This window comes from Chiloscyllium plagiosum, chromosome 8 (genome assembly GCF_004010195.1).
Source record: "Chiloscyllium plagiosum isolate BGI_BamShark_2017 chromosome 8, ASM401019v2, whole genome shotgun sequence".
Classification (NCBI taxonomy): domain Eukaryota; kingdom Metazoa; phylum Chordata; class Chondrichthyes; order Orectolobiformes; family Hemiscylliidae; genus Chiloscyllium; species Chiloscyllium plagiosum.
In genome coordinates, this window is record NC_057717.1 from 85,336,291 (window position 1) to 85,360,199 (window position 23,909).

Consider the following 23,909-nt stretch of genomic DNA (forward strand, 5'->3'; position numbering starts at 1 on the left):
CTTCAGCCTCACTGCCTTTATTCCTGATGAAGGGCTTTTGCCTGAAACGTCGATTTTGCTGAAGCTCCTCGATGCTGCCTGAACTGCTGTGCACTTCCAGCACCATTGATCCAGAACTTCGTAAACCTTGTCCATTGTCACTCTGCAAACCTTGTCCGTTCTCACTGTGCACATCTTACCCATTGTCACTGTGCGAACCTTGTAAATTGCCACTGTTCAAACATTGCCCATTGTCACTGTGTGAACCTTGTCCATTCTCACTGTGTGAACCTTGTCCATTCTCACTGTGTGGACCTTGTCCATTGTCACTGTGCGAACCTTGTCCATTCTCACTGTGCGAACCTTGTCCATTCTCACTGTGTGAACCTTGTCCATTCTCACTGTGTGAACCTTGTCCATTCTCACTGTGTGAACCTTGTCCATTTTCATTGTGCGAACTTTGTGCGTTGTCACTGTGCGAACCTTGTCCATTGTGACTGTGCAAGTCTTGTCCATTGTCACTGTATGAACCTTGTTCATTGTCACAGCTCAAACATTGCCCATTTGCGAACCTTGTCCATTGTAACTGTTCGCACCTTGTCCATTGTCACCATGTGAACCTTGTCCATTGTCACTGTTCACACCTTCTCTTTTGTCACTGTTCGGACCTTGTCCATTGTCACCGTGCGAACCTGCTCCATTGTCAATGTGCGTACCAAGTCAATTGTCACTGTTCGCATCTTGTCCATTGGCTCATTGCGGTCCTTGTCCGTTCTCATTGTGCAAACCTTGTCCATAGTTACTGCGTGAACTATTTCCATTATTGCTATATTAACCTTGTCCAGTGTCACTGTGCGAGCCTTGTCCGTTCTCATTGTGTGAACCTTGTCCATGATCACTGTATGAACCTTGTTAAACTTGTCTGTTGTCACTGTGTAAACCTTGTCCATTCTCACTGTGCGAACCTTGTCGATGATCACTGTATGAACCTTGTCTGTTGTCACTGTGCGAATCTAGTCCATTGCCACTGTGCGAGCCTTGTCCATTCTCACCGTGTGAACCTTGTCCATTGTCACTGTGTGAACTTTGTCCATTGTCACTGTGTGAACTTTGTCCGTTCTCACTGTGTGAACTTTGTCCGTTCTCACTGTGTGAACTTTGTCCGTTCTCACTGTGCGAACATTGTCCAATGTCACTTTCCAATCCTTGTACATTATTACTGTGTGAACCTTTTCCCTTGTTACTGTGCGAATCTGGTCCATTGTCACTGTGCGATCCTTATTCATTGTCACTGTGCGAACCTTGTCCATTGTTACTGTGCGAACCTTGTTCATTATCACTGTACGAACCTTGACTTTTGTTACTGTGTGAACCTTGTCCGTGGTCAATGTGCGAAACTTGCCTGTTGTCACTTTGTAAACCTTGTCCATTGTCACTGCGAGCCTTGGCCGTTCTCACTGTGCAAAACTTGTTCATTGTCACTGTGCGTGCCTTGCGCATTGTTAGTGTGTGAACCTTGTCCATGGTCAATGTGCAAAACATGTCTGTTGTCACTGTGCGAACCTTGTGCATTGTCACTGTGCAAGCCTGTTCCATTGTCATCGTGTGAACCTTGTCTGTGGTCAATGTGCGAAATTACTGTTGTCACTGTGTAAACCTTGTCTTATTGTGCGAACCTTGTCCATTGTCACTGTGCGAACCTTGTCCATTGTCCCTGTGGGAACCTTGTCCATTGTCACCGTGTGCACCTTGTCCATTGTCACTCTGTGGACCTTGTCCCTTGTCATTATGCGAACTTTGTTCATTGTCACTGTGTGAACTTTCTTCATTGTCACTGTGCAAACTTCATCCGTTCTCAATGTGCGATCGTTGTCAAATGTCACTTTGCGAACCTTGTCCTTTGTCACTGTGTGAACCTTAGCCATTTTCACTTTGCGAAACTTGTCCGTTCTCACTGTACAAACCTTGTCCATTGTCACTGTGCGAACCTTCCTCATTGTCACTGTGGGAATCTTGGACATTGTCACTCTGTGAAGCTTGTCTGTTGTAACTCTGCGAGCCTTGTCCATTGTCACTTTGCAAACCTTGCCCATTGTCACTGTGCAAATATTGTTCATTGTCTCTGTGCGAGCCTTTTCTGTTGTCACTGTGCAAGCCTTGTCCATTGTCACTCTGCGAACCTTGTCTGTTCTCACTTTACAAATCTTGTCCATTGTAACTGTGTAAACCTTGTCCGTTCTCACTGTACAAACCTTGCCCATTGTCACTGTGCGGACCTTGTTCATTGTCACTGTGCAATCCTTGTCCGTTGTCACTGTGCAAAACTTGTCCTTTGTCACTGTGCAAGCCTTGTCCATTGTCACCATGTGACCCATGTCCATTGTCACTTTGTGAACATTGTCCATTGTCACTGTGCGAACCTTATCCGTTTTCATTGTGCTAGCCTTGTCTATTCTCACTGTACAAACCTTGCCCATTATCCATTTGCAAACCTTGGCCATTGTCACTGTGCGAGCCTTTTGCATTGTTACTGTGTGAATCTTGTCCATTTTCAATGTGCGAAACTTATCTGTTGTCACTGTGTAAACCTTGTCCATTGTCACTGTGCAACCATCGTGCTTTGACACTGTGAACCTTGTCCATTGTTACTAAATACGCCATATTGATTGTCACTAAGCATATCTTGTCCATTGTCACTCGATGTGACTTGTGCTCTGGCAGTAAACAGGTGCATTTTTACTAAATTTGTCTTGTCCATTGACACTAAATGTCCCCTTACAAGAATGTGAAGGCTGCAGATGCTGACGATCAGATTCAAAAAAGTGTGGTGCTGGATAAGCACAGCCGGTCACGCAGCATCCAAGGAGCATTTTGAGCATAAGCTCTTCGTCAGAAAGGAAGTGCTCCCTTGTTCCTTGACACAGAAAGAGCATTATCCTTGGGCACCGTATATGCCTTGTCCATTATCACTGAACCTGCCTTGTCCATTGTCACTGACCATGCCTTGTCTGCTGGCATTGAATGTATTTTGTCCCTTGGCCCTGGGTTTATCTGAGTTATTTGCAACATATTTATTAGAGTTCAGAACAAAACATTCAGCATGAGCAGACAAATGTATGTCAAATCATTTGAATTATTTCAGAATACCACATCAATAGAACAGTATGGAGTTACTCATCCTTTATCACACTGAGTGACACAAAGATCAAATTCTTTCTGTCGTGACTTCACAGGAATTTATTGTATATTCTGTTGATTCAACTTACAGACCCATTGCTCAAAACTCCCAGATGCTATATAAGGTGACAGTTTATTAACAATTCAAGATCTTGGTGAAGTTCATATGGAAACTTTTTGTGACTGACAGACTCATTCAAACCTTAGGAGCTGGTGGGTTTAACAATGACCTGTGAAAGAAATCCTTTCCTGCATTGCTTGAGATTACTTCGCTGCCAACCACTGAACACAATCTGAGAAAACCCATCCCCACCCCAGTGCTGCAGAGAACTGGGACTAACTGTGTTGAAGAGGGTCGAGAGTGTGGTGCTGAAAAAGCACAAGAGGTCAAGGCAGCATCCGAGGAGCAGGAAAATCGACGTTTCAGACAAAAGTGGGCAGACTTGTTTGAAACCAAAAAGCTTTTTGTAGAATGGATGGAATGCTAAGTATTTCAGTGAAATGAGACAAGATACAACTGATGCTTGCTGTGACTCTAGATACAGTGGAACAGATGAAAAATGTTTTGACTTTGCTGTTCTTTTTCACAGGCTAATGGCAGCTGGCAGGATGCTACTACCCCATCTTCTGTGACTTCACCTACTGGAGGACCAGGCAGTGTCAACTCAGACACCTCCAACTGATGAGCTGCCAGCAATCACCTACTACCCCACTGGCTTTCATTTCACTCAACCATAGAATGCGAAGGACTTGATTTCCAACCTTATTTCATTGAAAGGGTCATTGGGATTCTTTCTTGGGTAGAAGCTCCCTGCCACCTAAATGTAAATATAGTAGGACAAGAAAAGGTATTTATACATTTTTCACACAACAGAGTGCAGCCAATTACCTCACTGTAAAACCCTTTAAAACCAATAGAGGAATGCTTCCTGTTTAGGTTACAGTGCTTACACACTACCTCGCAGCAATATACTCTAGATTTACACTCATACTTTAACCATCACCTTATGTTTGTCAATTTTATCCCAGTCATTCAACCTCTACCAGTGTTGCAATGTACAAGTTTTAATTAAGCTTCATGGTCAGCTGTATTAGGAAAACAGTTCACTAAGATTGATGCATGAAAATGAAACCCAAGGTATTACTGCTTTTAAAGTTCCTGCTCTGAAGTGAACAGGCATTTAGCTGTGTTTTATGTAAGTTGAAATGACTGCAGAAACAGACATTGAGCCCTACACTGACCATGTGATTGTGTTAGGGTATGCAGGTCTACTTAACTAATGCAGACTGACTTTTCTTTTGCTAACGATGTGTTAGTCTTTAGTGTCCGACTAGAAGTTAGTATTGGTTTTCAGAAAAGTACAGAGCAGCTCTGAATTTTGCTCGGAATCAAACTAAATATTTCTCAGGGCTGACTTTCTACCACTTCCTCTTCAAACCTGTCAGCAGTGGATGAAATAGGCACCACTGCATTAAAAACAGGTATTTCAGGAATATAAATAGAATGCTTGGCAAAATGGAGCACTGTGTTTAAATAAAAAATCATTGTGCAAAGGATGGACCTCAGTCACCCTGTGGAAAACATCTGTTGATGACTGGGCTGACTCAGACCTGGTCTATGCTTGCCTGTATAATTTTGACGTTGGGGCAGTGAGGTAGCACTGTGCCTGGTGATAGCTGATACTATTCTGCACTGTTCAGCACAGTGTGAATGTTAACAATGGCCAAAGCCCTTTATTAACTTTTTCTTAAAACTGAAATTCAATATGTAAAGAAAAATAGGAATAATGGATAATAGATTTTTGTTAGTTATTGTGATCTTATGTACTCTGTAGTTCCAACCCTTAGTTACTCTTTTATCAGAAATCTGCTTTTCTGATGAGGCCAAGTTAGTACAGCATTTTATGTAAACTCCTGTGTTTCAAAATTGCAGAAGTTACTGGATTGTTTTAAATGCAGAAAAACATTATTGGACGACTCTTGGAACCAGAATATAGAACGAAATAGTCCAATAGAATTAACAGTGGTGGAAGACATTAAATTATCCAGTAGGGATGAGGAAGTCTTCCAGTCTGGTAACTAGAAAATAAATTCAGTTTGAAATGCTGGGAAAGTTTACTTTAATTAAGTGATGTCGGACTGCAGGAATGGTCTGTGCTCAGGACTGGCACTTTCCAATGTTTGTATTTGGGATTTTATAAATCATTCAGCATAGACTGTCAAAAATAACCTATGTCTAAAAGATTGGAGTTGAGACATTCCTGAAAATAGTCCTTTTTGTAGTTGCCTTCTGTGTGCAATTAATGTCTATCCAAATCTACACTGCCTGTACCAAAAATCTCCGTAACACACAGACACTCACACAAAAAGTACACATAGTTCAGCTTTACTAACTTTTTTAATCTTCTGTTTCTGGCGTTCTGTCTTGATGGTTGTGGTGTTTGAACTTTTGAAATTTGATGTAATTGTAAAAATTCTAAATCCCAAAGGTAATTTTTACTCTAGGAGTGTGCAGACTCTTACTGTAAATGTAAAGACATGACTGATTGAAGTTTCAACAGGACTCTGTCCCAGACAGATTCCTGAGCTCTTTTCTTAAAAAGGTGTGGGAGCTGAGCATTTCATTCAATACAGAACCCCTTCCTGCCCCCTAAATGTTATTTGTTTTGCTATGAATGTATTCAGTCCCAGTGGAGCTTCAGGCTGCTGTTAATGTGCATTAATCCAAGATGATCTGTGTGCAGTTTGGATTTGGGAGTTATAGAAAAGGTTTCTGAAGATCATCCTGTGGAAAATTTCTGAAACTACAGGGCAGCTTGCTCAGAAACAAATCTACGATTTTTGGAAAATGAACAAAAGAACAAATTAGTTGCTCCCTTAAAAATGTCCAACTTTAAGCAACAATAGTCTCTAGTTTTTTTAATCTTTCATTGATCTGACAAGTAGAAAATTTGTATAAAAATTCAAGTGAAAACCTAATGTGTATGTGACTTTGGCCTGTTGCAGCTGATAACCACGAGTGCAGATTTCCCATCTCAGTACTATCACTTTGGACCGTGGTATAAGATGCTATTTTAACTTGTTGAGCTACCAGTAGATAGGACCAAAATTTCAAATAATATTTGAACTTACAAACATTCTGGATCCATTCTGCACAGCTACTGTGTTACAGCATTGTGATCAGTGGCCAACACTGGCATGATCTTTTCAAACTATCTGTCGATATGGAAAGGGTCCTACGGTCTTGGTCATTTTGGTTCATTCTGGATGAGTGAAGCACCATAAAGCTCCTTTAATCTGTAATCCATTCGCTTAAGTCAACATTCAGTACAAGAGGTTTCTGTTTATTCAGATGGAACCAGAAGGATAAATATGTACACATTCTTTTAAGAAACCTATTTTAATCATGAAATTTATCTTTGAATTTTTTTAAACAAAGCTATAAAAACAAATTAAGGTTCGTAACTCAAATTACTTGGTTTAGGGAATAATTTGTCGGGGGATATACACATTGTAAAAGCAGTGTTGTTAATACAGGTACACAATCCTGTATCAAAAACGCTCTGGTCCAGCTGGTTTTTGGAATTGTTTGAATTTCAGAATAAGTGACAGTTTGACGGTGAAATTTAAAAAAAATCTAACCTTAAAAAAAATCAAACTCACTATTGAGACAGAATAGAGGCCTGCCGGTGCTGGGCCATGTCCTCCCAGAGTGACACAATGAGTGGGTGTAGAGTTGGGTTAACTGTTTGCACACCAAGTAGCCTTGTTAATGAGAAAAAAACCTCACGAGAAAACCTTCAGATTTCTGAGCTTTTCGGATTTCGGATAAAGGGTTGTCTACCTGTACCATTATTACCAGTCGATGTAATGCAAATTTCACTATCATGTAAGGTTACTAACTCCTGAATGACTCTCCTTCTTCATCCTGCACTTACAATTTGCATTTTTGGGGGATGGGAATAAATGCAGAGATGTTCTAAATAAATCAAATCTTAGTTACAGTTTATAAAACATTTAATTTGAAAATCAAATTTGCATTTCTTTCCCTCCAGGAATTTTTTTTTGAAGTTTTGTCCTACATGGAATCTTTTATTGAGTCTGGTCATACTGAGGGACTTGTACAGCAGTAATTATATACTGTCAATTATTGATCAATGTTTACAACAATGTTACTAAGTCACATTAAAAAAACATAATAGAAATCAATGTGGGCAAGATGAGTCACTAATTATATTTGCAGTTAATAGATACCCCAAAATCAAGTTCCTCACACTTCAAAAGCTCTCTTAAGCAAAAAATTCCAAATCAAAACTAGGTAATAGCTACTAACAGGAAATTAAGATGCATTGTTAAAAACAAAGACATCAGACTTTTTGAAATCTCAGTGAACCATTTATTTTCAACAATGATAGAATAACAGTTGCAAATAGGTGGGCTAATACATCTGTTTAAATAGAAGTCTACTGTATTAAACATTTAAAATGTATAAATTTGCTTTTAAATTTTTTAGGAAATAACTGTGAGCACGGTGGGTCATTTTCAGTTACTGGAAAGGGTTCATGCCATGGCAAAAACTAGATACCGTGTAAACAGCTTGATAACTTTTGCAAAAAAGTTAAGAAAACAATGTATTGCGTTTTTATTTGTATTGGTTAATTCAAAACAGAATAAAACATTTGTTTTGCCACAAACCAGAACTGCTGTGGATTTCAGTTATAGTTTTTTCTACACAGCAAAGTGATTATACCTTGCATTTCTTTAAGCACATTCTGGAACTTGCCAGCTCATGGGGTATAGTGGTGATGGCTTCAGGACTGGTCTCATGGTTCCAGGGAATAGAGGAAAGTCCAGTTGATGCTTGGGAATAGCATCACCCCCCCCCCCAAACCACCATAAAAGTTGTGCCCACCTGCCTTTGTCTGAATAAAACCCAGGCCATTTGGAGCTTGCTTAATTTTATTCCTGTTCCATGCTGCACCTTATACTGATTCACCATCAATTATTCACTGTGCCACATGGTTTTTATTTCTCATTTTTGTCTCCCTTCCTATCATCTTGTAATTTCTGTAATTTAACCATCTGTCCTCGACAGTCATTTCACAGGTTATTTCTTTCCCGTCCTCATACTTATTAGAAATGGCTAATTGCGGCTGGACAAATTAAATATCTCATCAATACTGATCTTACCTATTCAGCAATAGGAAATGAAGGAAAATTGGTAAGGAGCAGGCCAGGTTCACAAACAGGTTTACTGATTTAAAGACGAGGACATTCCATGTTGCTGGGTAAGCATATACATGGCCTCCCTGGGGAAATGAGAAACAATTAGCAGCAAGAACTATGCTAGAGAAGTGATTCTTGCAGGTTAACAATATGCAGATTTTAAGTCAGTTTCTTACTAGAATTGAATGTTCATGAATAAACTGAAACCTGCTTTACATTACCAAACGCCAGTTAATGGTTGCATAACAGCATTCAAATCTAAAGGTTCCCTGACAACAGGAATCTGTAAATTCTGCAATGTCTCACTCACTCTGAGGATTTAAAATATACAAGGAAAAAAATACACCAATAATTTTTAAAACATTAAAATGTAAAAAAATGTTTTTTCCATAAAAGGATGATGAGAAAGAAGAAATGTTAGAATCAATTAGCTACTCAGCTGGTACCAGTATAACACACAAACACCTGCTGATTATAAGACCCAGACTAAGGGGCGGTCAAACGGTGATTTAAACAGCATACAGGGAAGTGTGTGTAATGACCTGGAAATTTGGTATTTTTCTTTTATCAGTAAAAATAAACTTTATTCTTGTGAAAACTTCTGTGGTGATGGATTTTAAATTCATTCTTAGAATCAGGGCAACAGTAACATTTGCCCATTCTTAGTGGCAGCAGCGTGCACTATCTACAAGATGTACTGTTGCAACTCATCACAGCACTTCAGGCACGTCACCTTCCATTCCGTATCTCTACCACCTAGAAGACCAAGGGAAGCAGATATATGGGAACACCACCACCTGCAAACACTACTCCAAGCCTGACTTGGAACTGCTGTTATTTCATTGCCACTGGATCAAAATCCTGGAACTTCCTTCCCTAATAGCTGTAGTTTAGAATGCAGCTGTGCACCTTCTAAGAAGCCATGAAGGTTGAGCAACACATGCTGGAATTGCCAGTGACCCCCAGTGAATAAAAATGATGATGCTGGGTCTTGTTGAATGGCAGTCAGGATTTTAATGTAGCAGTGGTTTTATGACAACAAAAAGGGCAGTTAAGAGTTATTATAAATTCATTTTCTAAGGAATATTTAATGAACCAATTAACAGATTAGTCAGTTTCACCAAGATGACTTCACTGTTGTGTATTACTCAACAAACAATTAAAATTCCTAAGCTACCACATTAGTATTTGAGCTCAGGTTCTCTGCAATCATTAAGTACATAATTATGACAAGAACATTCCGTGGTCATGAAGTGGTTAAGACTGGCAGACACCCAGCTACCAACCAGGTTCATTTCTCCCATTGACCAGCCAGATTGTACACTTACCTGTGTTCGCCTATCCCTACCTCATTTCCCCCCCCCCACCCCAATGAAAATATGGACAATAGAAATGGCCAATAATCTTCAGCTAATAAGAGACAGGGACAGATGGAAGCCATAGTTGCTTAATGTTAACACAAGTGAGAATTCTTGGGCAAGTATCTCGTCGTTTCATTTCTATAATGTGCATACTGATTTTCACATCAGGTGAGCAAACCAGGTTCCGAAGGACCATGTGGATGTGGAATCCTCCCATGTTTCTCATCAAAGAACAATCCAGCAACTGATGTCAGATTTATTCTGAAATTGTAACTATTTTTACATTCAAAGCTTAGCGCTCAGAAAACATTCACTATTTAACAATGAAAATGATTAAACAAGTGATGAAAATTACCTTCCAGAAATGGTTCAAATTTGTTATTGTAAATAACAAGCACAAAACATAGCATAATACTGACGTTAAAATGTAATTCCATAATTCTGCAGAATTAAAATTGAAAGTTAAGTAGAGGGGATTACAGTTTCTACTCCTGTTCAGTTTTGAGTTTAGCTGAGATTCAGGCAAACCACGTGTTCTCAGCTAAATTAGATCCATCACTACAGTCACCTTCATAACAGGACACCAACAGGTCTCCAATGAGAAGACCTCCTCTCAACCCAATAACAATCACCGCAGTTCTCTTCACTACTCCTTGGTAGCTGTTAGGAATTTCTGTACCGGACATTCTTCCAGTCCTTTGAATGTTCTGGATGCTGCAGAAAAAGAAAAACTCAGCTAGAAAAACAGGAGAAATGTTCTAAAATCAATGACCAATCAAGCTCAGCATTCATGTTACAGCTGTTAATCCTAATATTTACGATGCATAAAAACCTTAGACGAAAGACTCTAACTATCAACATGCACTCTCTCCTGCAGTGAGACCTGTGGGACTATGTATAGATGCATTGCCAGGAAGGAGCGCACACAGTGAAAGAACAGACAAAGGGTGCTCACAAGTTTTTTCCATTCATTTGCAAAACCATTCATTTCCAGTTCTGCAAAAGGATGCTGTGGATTTTCACAAGATCATTGGGCCACATCACTTCAAAATGGTAGCAGCTGCCCTGGAATTTGGTTACCAAAACCCATATACATTGCCACTGGAGGCCGGCTTTCCATCAGATTTCAACTCATTTAATCACATCACATCAATCCAGTCTCTTTCTGACCTCCTGCTGCCACAAATACATTGATACACTGTGTCAAAAGCTCCCACAGCTCTTTCACATTTTGTTCCCAAATGATCATTCTCAACAGAAGCCTAGTCAGCAAGCCTCAGCAGGATAATCTACCAGAGATTTCACAGGTGAGCAAGGACCTGTGCCTACCTGATGTTCCTGTACAGCCACACTACAAGAGCTGCCCTGATGCCTCCGAAATCACTCACCACCTGCTTAGGATCTGTAAAACTAAAAACTGGACTGGGCAAGAGCTGCCTTTCACTGCTGAACTCGAAACTGGGGGATGAGGAGTAGAACATATGACTAGCCTCAAATGCCAGCACAAGGTGCAGAGAGTGTTAAAATCTCAGGTGAGATCCTGAGCAGAGTCCAGGTGAGTACAGTGTCTTGCAGGTCACTGCCACAGGCATCAAAAGTCCAATGAGAAGACCTCCTCTCAACCCAATAACAATCACCGCAGTTCTCTTCACTACTCCTTGGTAGCTGTTAGGAATTTCTGTACCGGACATTCTTCCAGTCCTTTGAATGTTCTGGATGCTGCAGAGAAAGAAAAACTCAGCTAGAAAAACAGGAGAAATGTTCTCAAATCAATGACCAATCAAGCTCAGCATTCATGTTACAGCTATTAATCCTAATATTTACGATGCATTGAAAACCTCAGACAGTCTGTGATGATTTCAGCTGAATATCATCTCAGTCAAACCTCAAACAGCAGGTGATTCCACCGCTCAATGCTGTTCTGCAGCAGAATGAGAGATGCTTAGAAGAGCCTGAAAGATTTTGCTTCCTCAACCTAAGTCCTCTCTGACGAAAGGAATCCTGTTGAGTGGCAGAAGCCTGCTGTGCTTCGGGGGAGGGCTCAGAATTAACATGGAGGCCTAACTGTTTGCAGGACACAAAGTGAAGAAACGCACCCAGTTCTTCGGATATATTTTTCAGACAGGAATCCCATTCCTGTTTGGCTCGAGTAATCAAGTTCATGGTTAGTTGCAGCTGGTCCATCTATAAGAGATCACAAATCAGCTCTACATCATGGAACATCACTCAATTCAAAAAAACACCATTTCCAACATCACGCAGAGTGCAATTACACAGTGGCTTTTAAATCACAAACTCAACAGCTTAGTCCAGCAGCAATCAACATAAACCTCTGGCTGTTTATTTTATACATGGAGAAATAAAGGAGTGACAGTGTGGGGGTGAGGGCGACGGCGCAGTGTGGGGGTGAGGGCGATGGGTGTGGGTGACGTCGGGGTGTGGGGGTGTGGGTGACAGCGGAGTGTGGGGTGTGTGGGTGACGGCGGAGTGTGGGGGTGTGGGTGACGGTGGAGTGTGGGGGTGAGTGCGACGGCGGAGTTTGGCAACCATGTTTTGAAAACATGATTGCTTCTCATTGAAACAGGTGAAACTTTGAAACAATAAAAAAAAGCGCATCACTCAAAAGAAAGACGTTATAGCACAGATTGAAAGGTCCAAAAAATATGGTAAAACAATATCCCATTTACTCCCCAACACCATTTGTTGGTTTGACTTAAAACATTTTTTCTGTTTTCTTCAGTTCCAGTCTTGTGAGCTGATAAGGCTTTTCACTAGAATCATCACTCAACTGAGTGCTTAGACTTTCTCAGCTTTTTACTAACCTGGTTTCTAACTAAGCACTCCTGATCTGCAAGTTTTACAAACTACCCTTTCACTGAGGTAATTTATTTCCTTAATTGCTCTGAACAATCTCCTTTTCTGGGTGTGACTATATTTGCATCTGACTTCAATCAAGTCTCCTTCCAAATGAATTAAAAAGCATTTGATTTAAGTTTAAGCAAAAGGATTCTGTGAAGCTAATGGCCTAATGCATTCTCTTTTTAGTTGTAACCACCAATAGGGTAAACAAACTTTATTTAACATACCGGAGACACACACAATGTTAAAATCATGGCTCTGGGAAGATTGACCTAGTTAATTTTTAAGCCCTTTCATTAAAATAGACTCATATCCATATGCCATTAACTTCAAAGCCAAAATCTCTGAAAAAAACGACATTGGTGTATATAGATCACGCACCTTTCATCATTAAGGTCAGATATCTTTTCTGCTCATTTAGATTATGCATAATCTGCAAACTATTATGATTGCCTTCCAAACCAAGATGTATCGTTGCACCTCCCCACAGCAAAACATGTCCCCATTCCCAAAATTTCTGTACTATGTACTCACTATACATTCCATATTCTGGAGAACAGACACATCCTCATCCAGAAAATTCTGGTAGTCAGGTCTTGTCCTAATTACATTTATCTGAGAATTCTCCAAAGTGATTGGTTCAAATGCCCCTCCAGCAACTTTTGCTTTCTCCAAATCTCTGAAATGAGTAAAGTTAGAAAATTAGAGAGTTAGAAACTCTCCAGATGGAGGTTGGGAATTTTTTCCACTATACATTCTGGGAACCATCTCAAAGAAAGTGTGTTCAAAATATCAGGGAAGAGCCTCTTCTGTCAGCCAGAGGGGCAACATCTATACAGGGTTAGTGTGATTACCCCAGGTCTGCACAGAACCAGGCTGTAAGAACTATTTCAGTTGCAAAAAAGATTATCATATTGTTGGTGCACAAGTAATAAACTTGCATTTGGACAATACATGAGAAATTACTTAACTGCACTTACAAGATTTCTTCACAATCTCTATTTCTCCGTTCATTGTATCTGTTATGGATTTGCTCCAAAATCTTAGCCACTTGTTAATTAACTGAGCATTTCACCACTAAAATTCTAATTGAAATAACATTGTTTCCTCCCCTTTATGAAATCAGTGGCTTCTGTACTGGATTATCCATCACCTAAACGAACTACAAACTCAGACACAGCAAGCATTAGGCTGTTGGACCGAAGGAAAAAGAGCATAAATGCAATGTTAAAACTTTGCACTTTCTGGATAGCAACTGCAGTAGAACTCCTAACTTATCTCCCCTTCCAAGCATCACAGATGTGAAACTGAACGGTTGCGCCCCTCATGTGCACAGCTCCAGCTTGCATTTAAAGAACATCAGAGTGTTCTGGAAAAGTGAGCAAGGAGAGCAAATGAAGGTGGGTGAAGTGGGCTCAATCATATGATCTTGCTGTCGGGATGAGTGTGTATTCCTTGTACAGTTTGCATTGGTTTGATGCGAGATAGACTCATATTGAGATGGTTCCAATGGACCAGAAACCTGACTGACCAAGAAAGAAATCAATCAGGAACTTACTCAGCTGCATGTTCTGCTTTTTGGCGATAGACTTCCAGAAGCTGGTCCCAAGCTTTGCACTCAACATTTAATCTGCAACAGAAACAGCAGCGTAGCATGAGAGTTGGCATTGTTAATATTTTCCTTCCCCTGAAGGTATTGCTGCCAGAGCCATATGCCAAGGGATGCTAATTCAGAAAGGCTGAACAGCTGTTATCACGAGGTATGTTACAGTTCACCCCACCTTGATCTTTAAAAGGCAGGTCATTCTAATCCTCTCTCTCGTGCTCTTTTTTTAATGCCACCAACTCCCATGTGAATCCCTTGTCCCATTATAATAAGATGGCCTTCATTAACCAATGTCCCATCATGATGGACACTAGAAATACATCTGTACCTCCCATACACATTCCTCCCTGCCACTGGAAAGGACAAAAGGCCAACATCCAATGAGGCAATATTAACTTGCAGTCACCGACTGGTTTATTTTATCCATTAGGGAATGTAATGTTAGCGTACTTAATTTTGTGAACGTCCCTGTAACATTATCACAAAGTCCCATTGCTAAGTCAAACAAGATTTTCTCACAAGAATTTTTCCAATCAAATCTGCTTTATAGTTACAGACAGAGACCATGCTCCCTCAAATCTGCCCATTTGGAAATCCAGGTTTGACCATCCTATCACCAAAATGTGGGATTTGACCTTCCTTACTGACAGCAAGTACACAGCCCATCAAAGAGGCAGTTGGTGGAAGAAGCGCACAGCAGAACACCTACAATTAAATTACCTCAGGGGGTGAATCACATTGCACCCAATACACAGCTGGGACCAGCAAACTTAGATAAAGGGTTGTACCCAAGATCATCCTGTTCCAAAAGACTCAATGACTAGAGTAATTTAGGATCCCAGATTCAATCCTTTGACATAAACTGTTTCAACAAAATATTATTGCAGGATTAGATAAACCACATATACAAATTTAACTTCCACATTCTGGAATAGCTAATATCAAGTTATGTTCATAAAATGTTATACACAAGTAGCTATTGTTGTGAAGATGCTTCATCATCAATGTTGTTCTACAGGATTCGGTTCACAATGAGTTTTTTTTTAATAAGATAGACTTCTTAGAAGTAACATGGCTTGAGGTAACTGTTTAGTTTACGGGAAACCACATGCCTCGGTTTATGTCTGTCAAGAGTCAGCTTTTGTTTTGGATTTTGTTTGGAGTTCAGTAGGGATACAGCCTTCTGAGTCTGAGACAAGCTACTCAGGTCAACATCTACCAGAGAGTTCAGAACAAAGGGTCACAGACTAGGGATATGGCGTATACCATTTCGGACTGAGAGGCGGGGAAATCTCTTCACCCAGAGAATGGTGAACCCGTGGAATGTGCTCTCACTGAAGACAGTCAAAGCCAAAACATTGCAGAATTTCAAGGAGCTGGATAACATTTGGGACTAAAGGGATCAAAGGATTGGGGGAAAGCAGGATCAGGCTATTGAAATGGATGATCAAGCATAATAATAACAAACAGCGGAACTGATGCAAAGGGCCGAATGGCATACTCTTGCTCCTATTTTCTATGTTTATATGAGACAAACTGCCACTTCTCAAACCTCTAATATAACACACTATGGAGTTTAATATTAATGTCAAATTTTTCCAATGTAAATCTAGTTACTGCTATTATTAACACATCATCTGACCAGTTTGACTCTGATTTCATTGCAATTCATTTTCCTTTATGACAGCACCAGATGCTGAACTGTCTCCCGATCCTCCACTCTCTCTGAGGTCAATCCTCAGTTCTGGAAGCTTGGGTTTAGTGCCCTGCTTGGTTTCTCTCCTTATGTGAAGAATAATTTCATGAGTTAGGTACACAGATATCTGCATTCATGGTCCCACATTCCAACAGGTAAGACAAGCTGCCTGAAGTTGAGGGAAGAACTTAAAATGCAGAAATATTTAGTGCGGTATGGTGGCTCAGTGGTTAGCACTGCTACCTCACAGTGCCAGGGTCCCAGGTTCGATTCCATCTGTGTGGAGTTTGCACATTGTCTGCATGGGTTTTCTCCGGGTGCTCCAGTTTCCTCCCACAGTCCAAAGATGTGCAGGTCAGGTGAATTGGCCATGCTAAATTGCCCCTTGTGCTAGGTGCTGGTCAGAGGGAAATGGGTCTGGTTGGGTTACTCTTCGGAGGGTCGGTGTGGATTGGTTGGGCCAAAGGGCTGTTTCCGCACTGTAGGGAATCTAAAAATCACACACGTTAGGGAGCTCTTTTACTGACAGACTTTCCAAATTTGTACTGTTTGTGAGAGTAATAGGGCTGTAACTGTTTTCTTGTTAAAGGCAAACAGCACCCCCAGTAGGAACAGAATGGCACTGATGACTTGGTATAACACTGCATCTGGCAGTAACTTTGAGCTCTCCAGTCCTGCTTTGATATGGTGTCCAGCTTAGTCTTGGAAAGCTGTGTATATGAAGCTGCAGCACACTGCACAGAGCTGTGATTTGCAAACTCATTTCACCAGTTCAGAAAAAAAATGCAGAGGATGTTTAAAGGAAAAACTCTGATTTATCTTCTGCTTTTAATGTTCTCAGGACATTCCAAAACTCTTTAGAAAATATTTTTAAGTATATTAAGATTCAGGGATCACAAGCTCTGAGACAACGGTGGCTGCAGAGCTCAGAGTGAACATTAAAAGCTGCAGGGACCCTTTCCATCCTCACTTCTTCCATATGATAGCCGTGGCCTAACTGATCAATCCAAGATATCTGATTTCAGCTCCAAAATAACCAATGCAGATTAAACTTATGAAAATGAAACACTTCACTTCCCCTGCCATACTGAGATTTACCTCCTCGGCACCAGCGTTCTCACCGTGGGGTTACTGCAATTTCCCAGTCTTGAAAGGGAGTCAGTGGGAAACGGTTTGGCATGAAGGGGAATGTGGTGAATGACTTAAAGGGAAAAAAAATTGGTTCCTGTGATGTTAATCAAAGCATAAATACTGGCCAGAATGTTGGACATGAATCGACTGCACTTCACTGAAAGTACCATGGGACATTTTACATTTACCTGAGAGAAAAGAGAGAGCCTGAACTTAACATCTCTCACAGTCGGTGCACCCTGGCAACTGCATTAGATGCTATCCTGAACTGGCTTGTTTAGTTCCCAGAAGGGATACTGAACCTGCAACTTTCTGAATAAACTGAGTCATGGACCAGTGAGAACTCTGAGTTTTTAAGACAACCTACTAAGCAAAGAGATCATTTTAAATTCTCTGCGATAATAAATTTTAATATGAAATGAGAAGATGGGGTAGCCTACCTGGAAATGCCATCCTTTAGCTGCTTCATCAGCATCTCCGTTTCTGAATTGAGAAGAACGCTGGAAAATAGACACCATAAATAAAGACTGGCAGAGGTACACCACAGATGGTCACCACAGTTTATTGAAATCACACTCTTGAATGCACTTATGATTTGGAGATGCCGGTGTTGGACTGGGGTGTACAAAGTTAAAAATCACACAACACCAGGTTATAGTCCAACAGGTTTAATTGGAAGCACACTAGCTTTCACACCTGATGAAGGAGCAACGCTCTGAAAGCTAGTGTGCTTCAATTATACCTGTTGGACTATAACCTGGTGTTGTGTGATTTTTAACTTTGAATGCACTTAGGCTTTATGAGTCAGAACAAGTTGAAGGAGGCAGTAATTGCACTGTCGGGAATTACATAGACCAATGCCATTCAATGGTGTCATGTCTTTGGGGGTCAGACAGTGAAAGCAGTTGGAGTTCTCTGGGTATTTATTAATGTGGGGAGGGTTTGTGTTGTAGGATTCACACACGCAGTTATGATGCTGAGATGCAGCAAACTTGCAGCACAGGCAGGTTGACATTCAGATTACCCCATTCAGCCTGCCATTTCCCTATGCTGAGTCATGTTGGGTCTCCCCAGCAGGTGGTCACCAAGAAGCAGAGACTGTGGCTGAGTGCAGATTTCCAGTACGAGTTCTCAGTTGGGAAACAAAGTAAGGAAATTATGTATAAAGCCACATAAACTTACACCGCATACAAAAACTACAAGAATTATTAACTTGAACTCTCCAAAAGAAGTGGCGAATATTTGAACACTTGCCTCTTTACTTAGATCACTTACTCGTCTGGTTTCTCTGTGCATTGCCTCAGAGTCCCATCTAGTTTCATAGTCTCAACAATGCGTTTAATATCATTGGAAATATCAGAAGCTGCAGGTACAAACAATAAAGGATCAAGCAGGGAAAAACATCACGCTATCGAACAGGTTGCACAATACCTTCCTAATCCGGCTGTATCGTTAGGAAATGCAGTTAAAGAACAGGCATTTTACTGGATGGACTCTCTAGATGGTGATAAAGCAAGGAAATGCTTATGTATAAAGTGCTTAAATTCAGTTTAATGTAGCAGTTGTGAGCTATTTATTATCTGCCACTTCACAACGAGCTTACTAATGACTATTATATTACTAAGACTATTCACTTTATTGTTTAATACTTCTGCTTAACAATAAAAGTCCAATGTCAGATGGGAAGCCATTTAAGGTAGGTGCGGTTTTGTTTTGTTTTCGAACTTTAGAAGTTGCACCAGTTTACCAGAGGAAAATGCACAAACAGTTAACACTGTTACATGTTCCACTGTAGATGCTGCACAGCTAACCCTTGTCAGCACTGCTCCCTCTCAGCACAGGAACATGGGTTCGATTCCAGCCTTGAGCGACTGTGGAGTTTGTGCATTCTCCCCGTGTCTGAGTGGGTTTTCTCTAGGTGCTCTGGCTTCCTCCCACAATCCAAAGATGTGCAGGTTGGGTGAATTGGCCACGCTAAAATGCCCATAGTGTTCAGGGATGTGTTAGTTAGGGGTAAATGTAGAGTAATAGGGTAAGGGAATGGGGTTAGGTGGGATACTCTTCAGAGGTTCGGTGTAGACTTGTTGGGCTGAAGAGCCTGTTTCCACAATGTAGGGATTCTATGATCTATTCCATGATCACTGTTGCACATTCCAGTGCAGATGTTGCATAGATAACAGCATGTTGCAGCAGGTAACTGACATTGGACATACATGATCCCATAGCACTATTTCCAAAGGTCGGCAGGGGAGTTTATTCCCAAGATTCTGGTCAATCAATATTACAAAGACACAATTTACACTCTTTGCTGTGGAGCTTGCTGAATGCAAACGTGTTGTTGACTTGTTTGCACCACCACAGCAACTATTATTGAAAAAGCCTTCATTGGTTGTGAAAAGGTATTGGACATTGTGAAAAGGTATCAGATATTGTAAGACTCACTGTAAAGGCAAATCTTTCTGATCATCTTCAGAAAATATGGCAGCACCTCCAGGGCAGAAACAGGATGTTTATTTCACTACACAAGCTCTCCGTGTCTTCAGAAGAGAGTGTGGAAGTTAGAGACCAAGTAGAATCCGTAATAAACCACTCATAAGTACAGCGAGCACCTGAGTGCATGGAAAACGCATTGCTTATGTTGGCAACGCTAATATAGATCTAAACAGCAGCTTATCTCTCGAGTCACCAAGCTCGACAATCTCTCAAAGAAATAATTTAGGCAGACATTCAGATTTGAAAAGAATCAGAATGATAAAGATGCCCACAGAGGTGCTTCATCATGCAGGATTAGATTCAAGGAATCAGGACAGGAAGTTGCTGCCATCACCTCAGCCAACTAAACTAACTTTCATTGTGAAAGCTGCCAAACAGGTGAACAAAGGTCACAGAATGTTTGTATTTTAATGAGTATCTGACTCCTTCTTCAGATATTTGGCAAAACTATTAATTCTATAAATTGTGCTGGCTCTGTGGTCAAGTTCAGTTCACATTGCAACCTTTTTAAGGCTTTGTGGCAGAATTAAATAAGTCTGTACAGAGTTAAAACCTCAGATTTACAAAAGCTGGTAATTAAAATGGATATTGAGTCAATTCCCAATACTGTATTTTGGTCTACCTTCAGTACCTAGATTCTGAGGCACTGTCCGATTCTATGCAGTTCTTCATATGTTCAGGTACATAGTTAGACAGACAGATTAGCTTTGGAGCCTCAGATCATACAGAGGTGGAAGATGAGCCAAGTTACTGCACTCCCTGCTCAACACTACTCATAAAGACAGAAGCTTGTTGTAACATTTGATTTCAGCTCCTCACAAAGCAAAATGTCTCAAGGCACTTAATCAGACTGCTAAACATCTAAGAAAAATTGAACAAAAATCCACAGAACGTAGATACCTAGGCAGATAAGCAAACACTTGATCAAAGAGGCATCTGGGTATTAGGCAGCATGTTAAATGAAGGAGAGAAAAGAGAAATAATTGGGGAGGGAATTTCAGAGTCAAAGCAGCTGAAAGCATAGTCACCATTGGTACAAAGGAGTGATAGAAGTGCTAAGGATTGTCAGGCTGAAGGAAGTTAGAGAAGTTCAAAGGGCAAGGCCATGGACTTGAAAACATCACACACACTTCAACTGTTCACTGCTCTGGAAGGGAAAAACCAAAAAGCTCTTTTCCACCATCTGAAGCCGGATAACTCTGACTGTTCACCTCAGCAAAAGCAGAGACAGAAGGGAAACTTTCTTATATCACCAACAGGATGTAGTATTGAAAATTATTTTGTTGTGGGGATGGAAAAGTACAGCACAATTCAGATCGGAGGTCTAGATTCTGTGGAATAGTGGACATTAACCACCCTTCTCCACCAGCTTCAACTGATTTGAGATGTTGATAGGTTATTTAAGTGGTCAAAATAGTTAGCAAATGGAGTATAATGTGCGAAAATGTGAAGTTGTTCATTTTGGAAGGGAGAACAAAAGAACAGAGTACTATTTAAATGGAGAAAGCTGCAACACAAAGGGATTAAGGGTACTTGCGCAAGAAACACAGAAAGCTAGCACTCAGATGCAGCCAGGAGGCAGGAAGGCTAATGTAATGTTGACCCTTATTCCAAGAGAATTGGAGCCTAACAGTAGGTAAGTCTTACTGCACCTATACAAGGTGCTGGTGGGACCACATCTGGAATAGTGTGAGCAGCTTGGCACCCTTCTGTAAAAATATTATTTTATTGGAGGTAGTTCAGAGAAGGTTCACTTGGATGATCCCCAATATGGAGGGACTGTCTTATAATCAAAGTTTAAACAGGTTGGGACTCTAATCATTGGAATTTAAGAAAGGCAGATGATCTTATTGAAACATATAGAATTCTTAAGCGGGTGTTGCCCTCATGGAAGATCCTAGGACAAGAAGGCATTGTCTCAGAATTATGGGTGCCAATTTAAAACTCTCAAACTGAAATTTCTGCTCTCAGATGGTTTAAACATCTTTGGATCTCCTTGCCACAGAGCTGTGGGAGCAGATTCCTTGCATATATTTAAGGCTGAGATAGAGGAATTCTTGACCAATAGGAGAATCAAAGATATGGGGAGAAGGGCAGGAAAATGCATGTATGGAATGTCAGATCAGACAGGATCCTATGGAACAGCACAGCAGGCTCGAGCGCTGAATGGCCTACTCCTGTTCCTATTTCTTCTTGTCTTATGGTCTGTACAGGCTACAGTGCTGAAGTTTAACCAGACAGGAAGAGGATCTGTGGAACTTTTTGCCTCATGCTTCTTACTATGCCATTATCCCAGTGATGCAAGAAGCAGCTGCTGATTTAACCTTCAGACAAGCAAGTGTCTTACCTTGGGAGCAGAACCTCAGGAACTAGAGAATAGAATGGCGGCAAAAACCAATGGAAGTGCCAGGCAATTGCAGACGATAGTGTTGCCTTACCAAATACAGTACAAGTCGACATACGGGTGATCAACTTAACTGAGCAAGAACAGAAGCTTAGCTTGGAGAATATATTAGAGATGACTAACCGTGATTTTGAAAGGCTTCCAGACTGAAGGCCTCTTGTGCTTCCGAGGAGCGTTGCAGCTTTTGCAAAGTATACTGAGAAACAGAAACAGGAACAGTTTTACATATATCCATCTAAAAAAAATCAACTAAAGGCAAAAAAGCTCTTTACAGTAAGTGTATGGATGCCGAATGGCATTTCAGTTAAGCCTGTGCTCATGGCTCAAAATTAGTCACGAGCTTCTGTTTTCCTGCATGACAAGGTGTTTGCTAAGACCTTTCCCACAAAAAAGCATTCAAGATAATCCATGCTCCTCGAGTTTAAGGTGACCTTCCACATAACTGCAAGGCAGGGTATTATCATCTAATAGGGTCTGGCAGGGATGCCAGAGACCAAACAGAATTTACAAAGAGATGATGACTGCATAGTAACTAAGGAACAATTTGGTGCAAATTTACAGGGAACAAGTAACCAGCATGTTGGAAGCTGAGGCTGAAAATGTGTTGCTGGAAAAGCGCAGCAGGCCAGGCAGCATCCAGGGAACAGGAGAATCGACGTTTCGGGCATAAGCCCTTCTTCAGGAAGATGTGAAATATTCATATTGTGCCCAGTATAGAGATTTTCTTCAGGCTTATGCCCGAAACGTCGAATCTCCTGTTCCCTGGATGCTGCCTGACCTGCTGTGCTGTTCCAGCAATAAAGTTTCAACTTTGATCTCCAGCATCTGCAGACCTCACTTTCTCCTCGAAGTTGAAGTAAAACTGACCAGAAAATCTAAGTTGGGACTCTGTCTAATTAATTTCAACCTCAGATATTTAACACAGGAAGAACTCACACAAATTTGGACAGGAAAACGTCTGCAATTGGATGAAAAAATCTCTATACTGGGCACAATATGAATATTTCACATCTTCACTGCTACTTTTAGTGAAATCCCAGTGGTTACACAAATATTCAGAATGCACAGTAAGCAAAATTAATTTTTAAAGTTTCATACCTCCAAACACGCATGAAACAGCAGTGCCAGTCTTTCATCCTCAGGCAAGTCTGTGCTGATACCCTCAAAAATCTCTGAAGAATTGGATAAAGTTGAAATGTTAGGGTTAAAATGTGCATTTAAGATCGATTCAAAATTTCCAACTTCAAATTTTTACTCAATTTATTTTGAGGTAGTAAACTTTTAAAGAAACACATGAATAATTCTGGATGTTTTGAAAAGAGGACTCTAGCCTCTATCATTCAGAAACAGGCATCAGAGTGAGAAATTTTCAGTTGCACTTGGGAGGTGCGTGATCTTGACATGTAGCACAAAGTGATCATAAACTAGAGTCATATACATTTATTTATGCTATAATATTGTACTGCTGTCTGAAAGAGGCCAAGGACAAGGGAGACCTTGAGAAAAAATTCTACGCCAGAGAGCACCAAAACGTTGCAGGTTGTTTCTCTTGGTTGAATTGCAACTCAGAATGAAGCTGATTACACAACTGTTAAAAAGGCAACACATTACAACCAACAAGGGAGCAAAGACTTAAGGCACGTAGATGGAGTTAAGATGCACATCAGCTATCATTTCACTGAATAGTTGAACAGGCTAGAACAGCAACATCAAGCCTCTAATATTTACTCAAAAAAAAAACAAGTAGATTATCTGGTTGTGATCATGTTGCTGTTTGTATCATCTTGGCTACTTTGCTTGCCTATTTTACAGCAGTGACGATACCTGCAATACACTCTGATGTACTAAAATGCAATGAAAAATGTATAATGTCAAGGGCTTTTTTTGGGAACACTATCATCAGCAAGCTCCTCCCTAAGCCCCTTCTCACCCTGACTTGTAAATATCAGTGTTGCTGTCAAAATTCTAGAACTCCCT

The 23,909-nt window shown here is 40.6% G+C and overlaps 2 protein-coding genes across 10 annotated transcripts in view; one reads left to right on the forward strand and one right to left on the reverse strand.

Moving 5' to 3' along the window:
* The window catches only part of LOC122552150 (pre-B-cell leukemia transcription factor 3-like), a 593,793-nt gene extending 589,954 nt beyond the window's left edge, over positions 1-3,839 (forward strand). For all 7 annotated transcript variants that reach the window (XM_043694653.1, XM_043694652.1, XM_043694655.1 and 4 more), the window contains one exon: positions 3,747-3,839. In XM_043694653.1, the coding sequence (XP_043550588.1) occupies positions 3,747-3,839 (93 nt within the window). The remainder of the gene's footprint in view (positions 1-3,746) is intronic.
* A 2,523-nt stretch (positions 3,840-6,362) lies between these two features.
* The window catches only part of LOC122552151 (kinetochore-associated protein DSN1 homolog), a 32,133-nt gene continuing 14,586 nt past the window's right edge, over positions 6,363-23,909 (reverse strand). The window contains exons 5-13 of one of the 3 annotated variants that reach the window (XM_043694662.1): positions 23,031-23,104; positions 22,056-22,128; positions 18,311-18,398; positions 17,476-17,535; positions 14,161-14,232; positions 13,137-13,281; positions 11,840-11,927; positions 11,356-11,462; positions 6,363-10,350 (exon numbers count right to left, since the gene is read on the reverse strand). In XM_043694662.1, coding sequence (XP_043550597.1) covers positions 11,395-11,462; positions 11,840-11,927; positions 13,137-13,281; positions 14,161-14,232; positions 17,476-17,535; positions 18,311-18,398; positions 22,056-22,128; positions 23,031-23,104 — 668 coding nt within the window. In that variant the 3' untranslated portion in view covers positions 6,363-10,350; positions 11,356-11,394. The other 2 variants (XM_043694661.1, XM_043694659.1) reach the window with 2 other exon arrangements.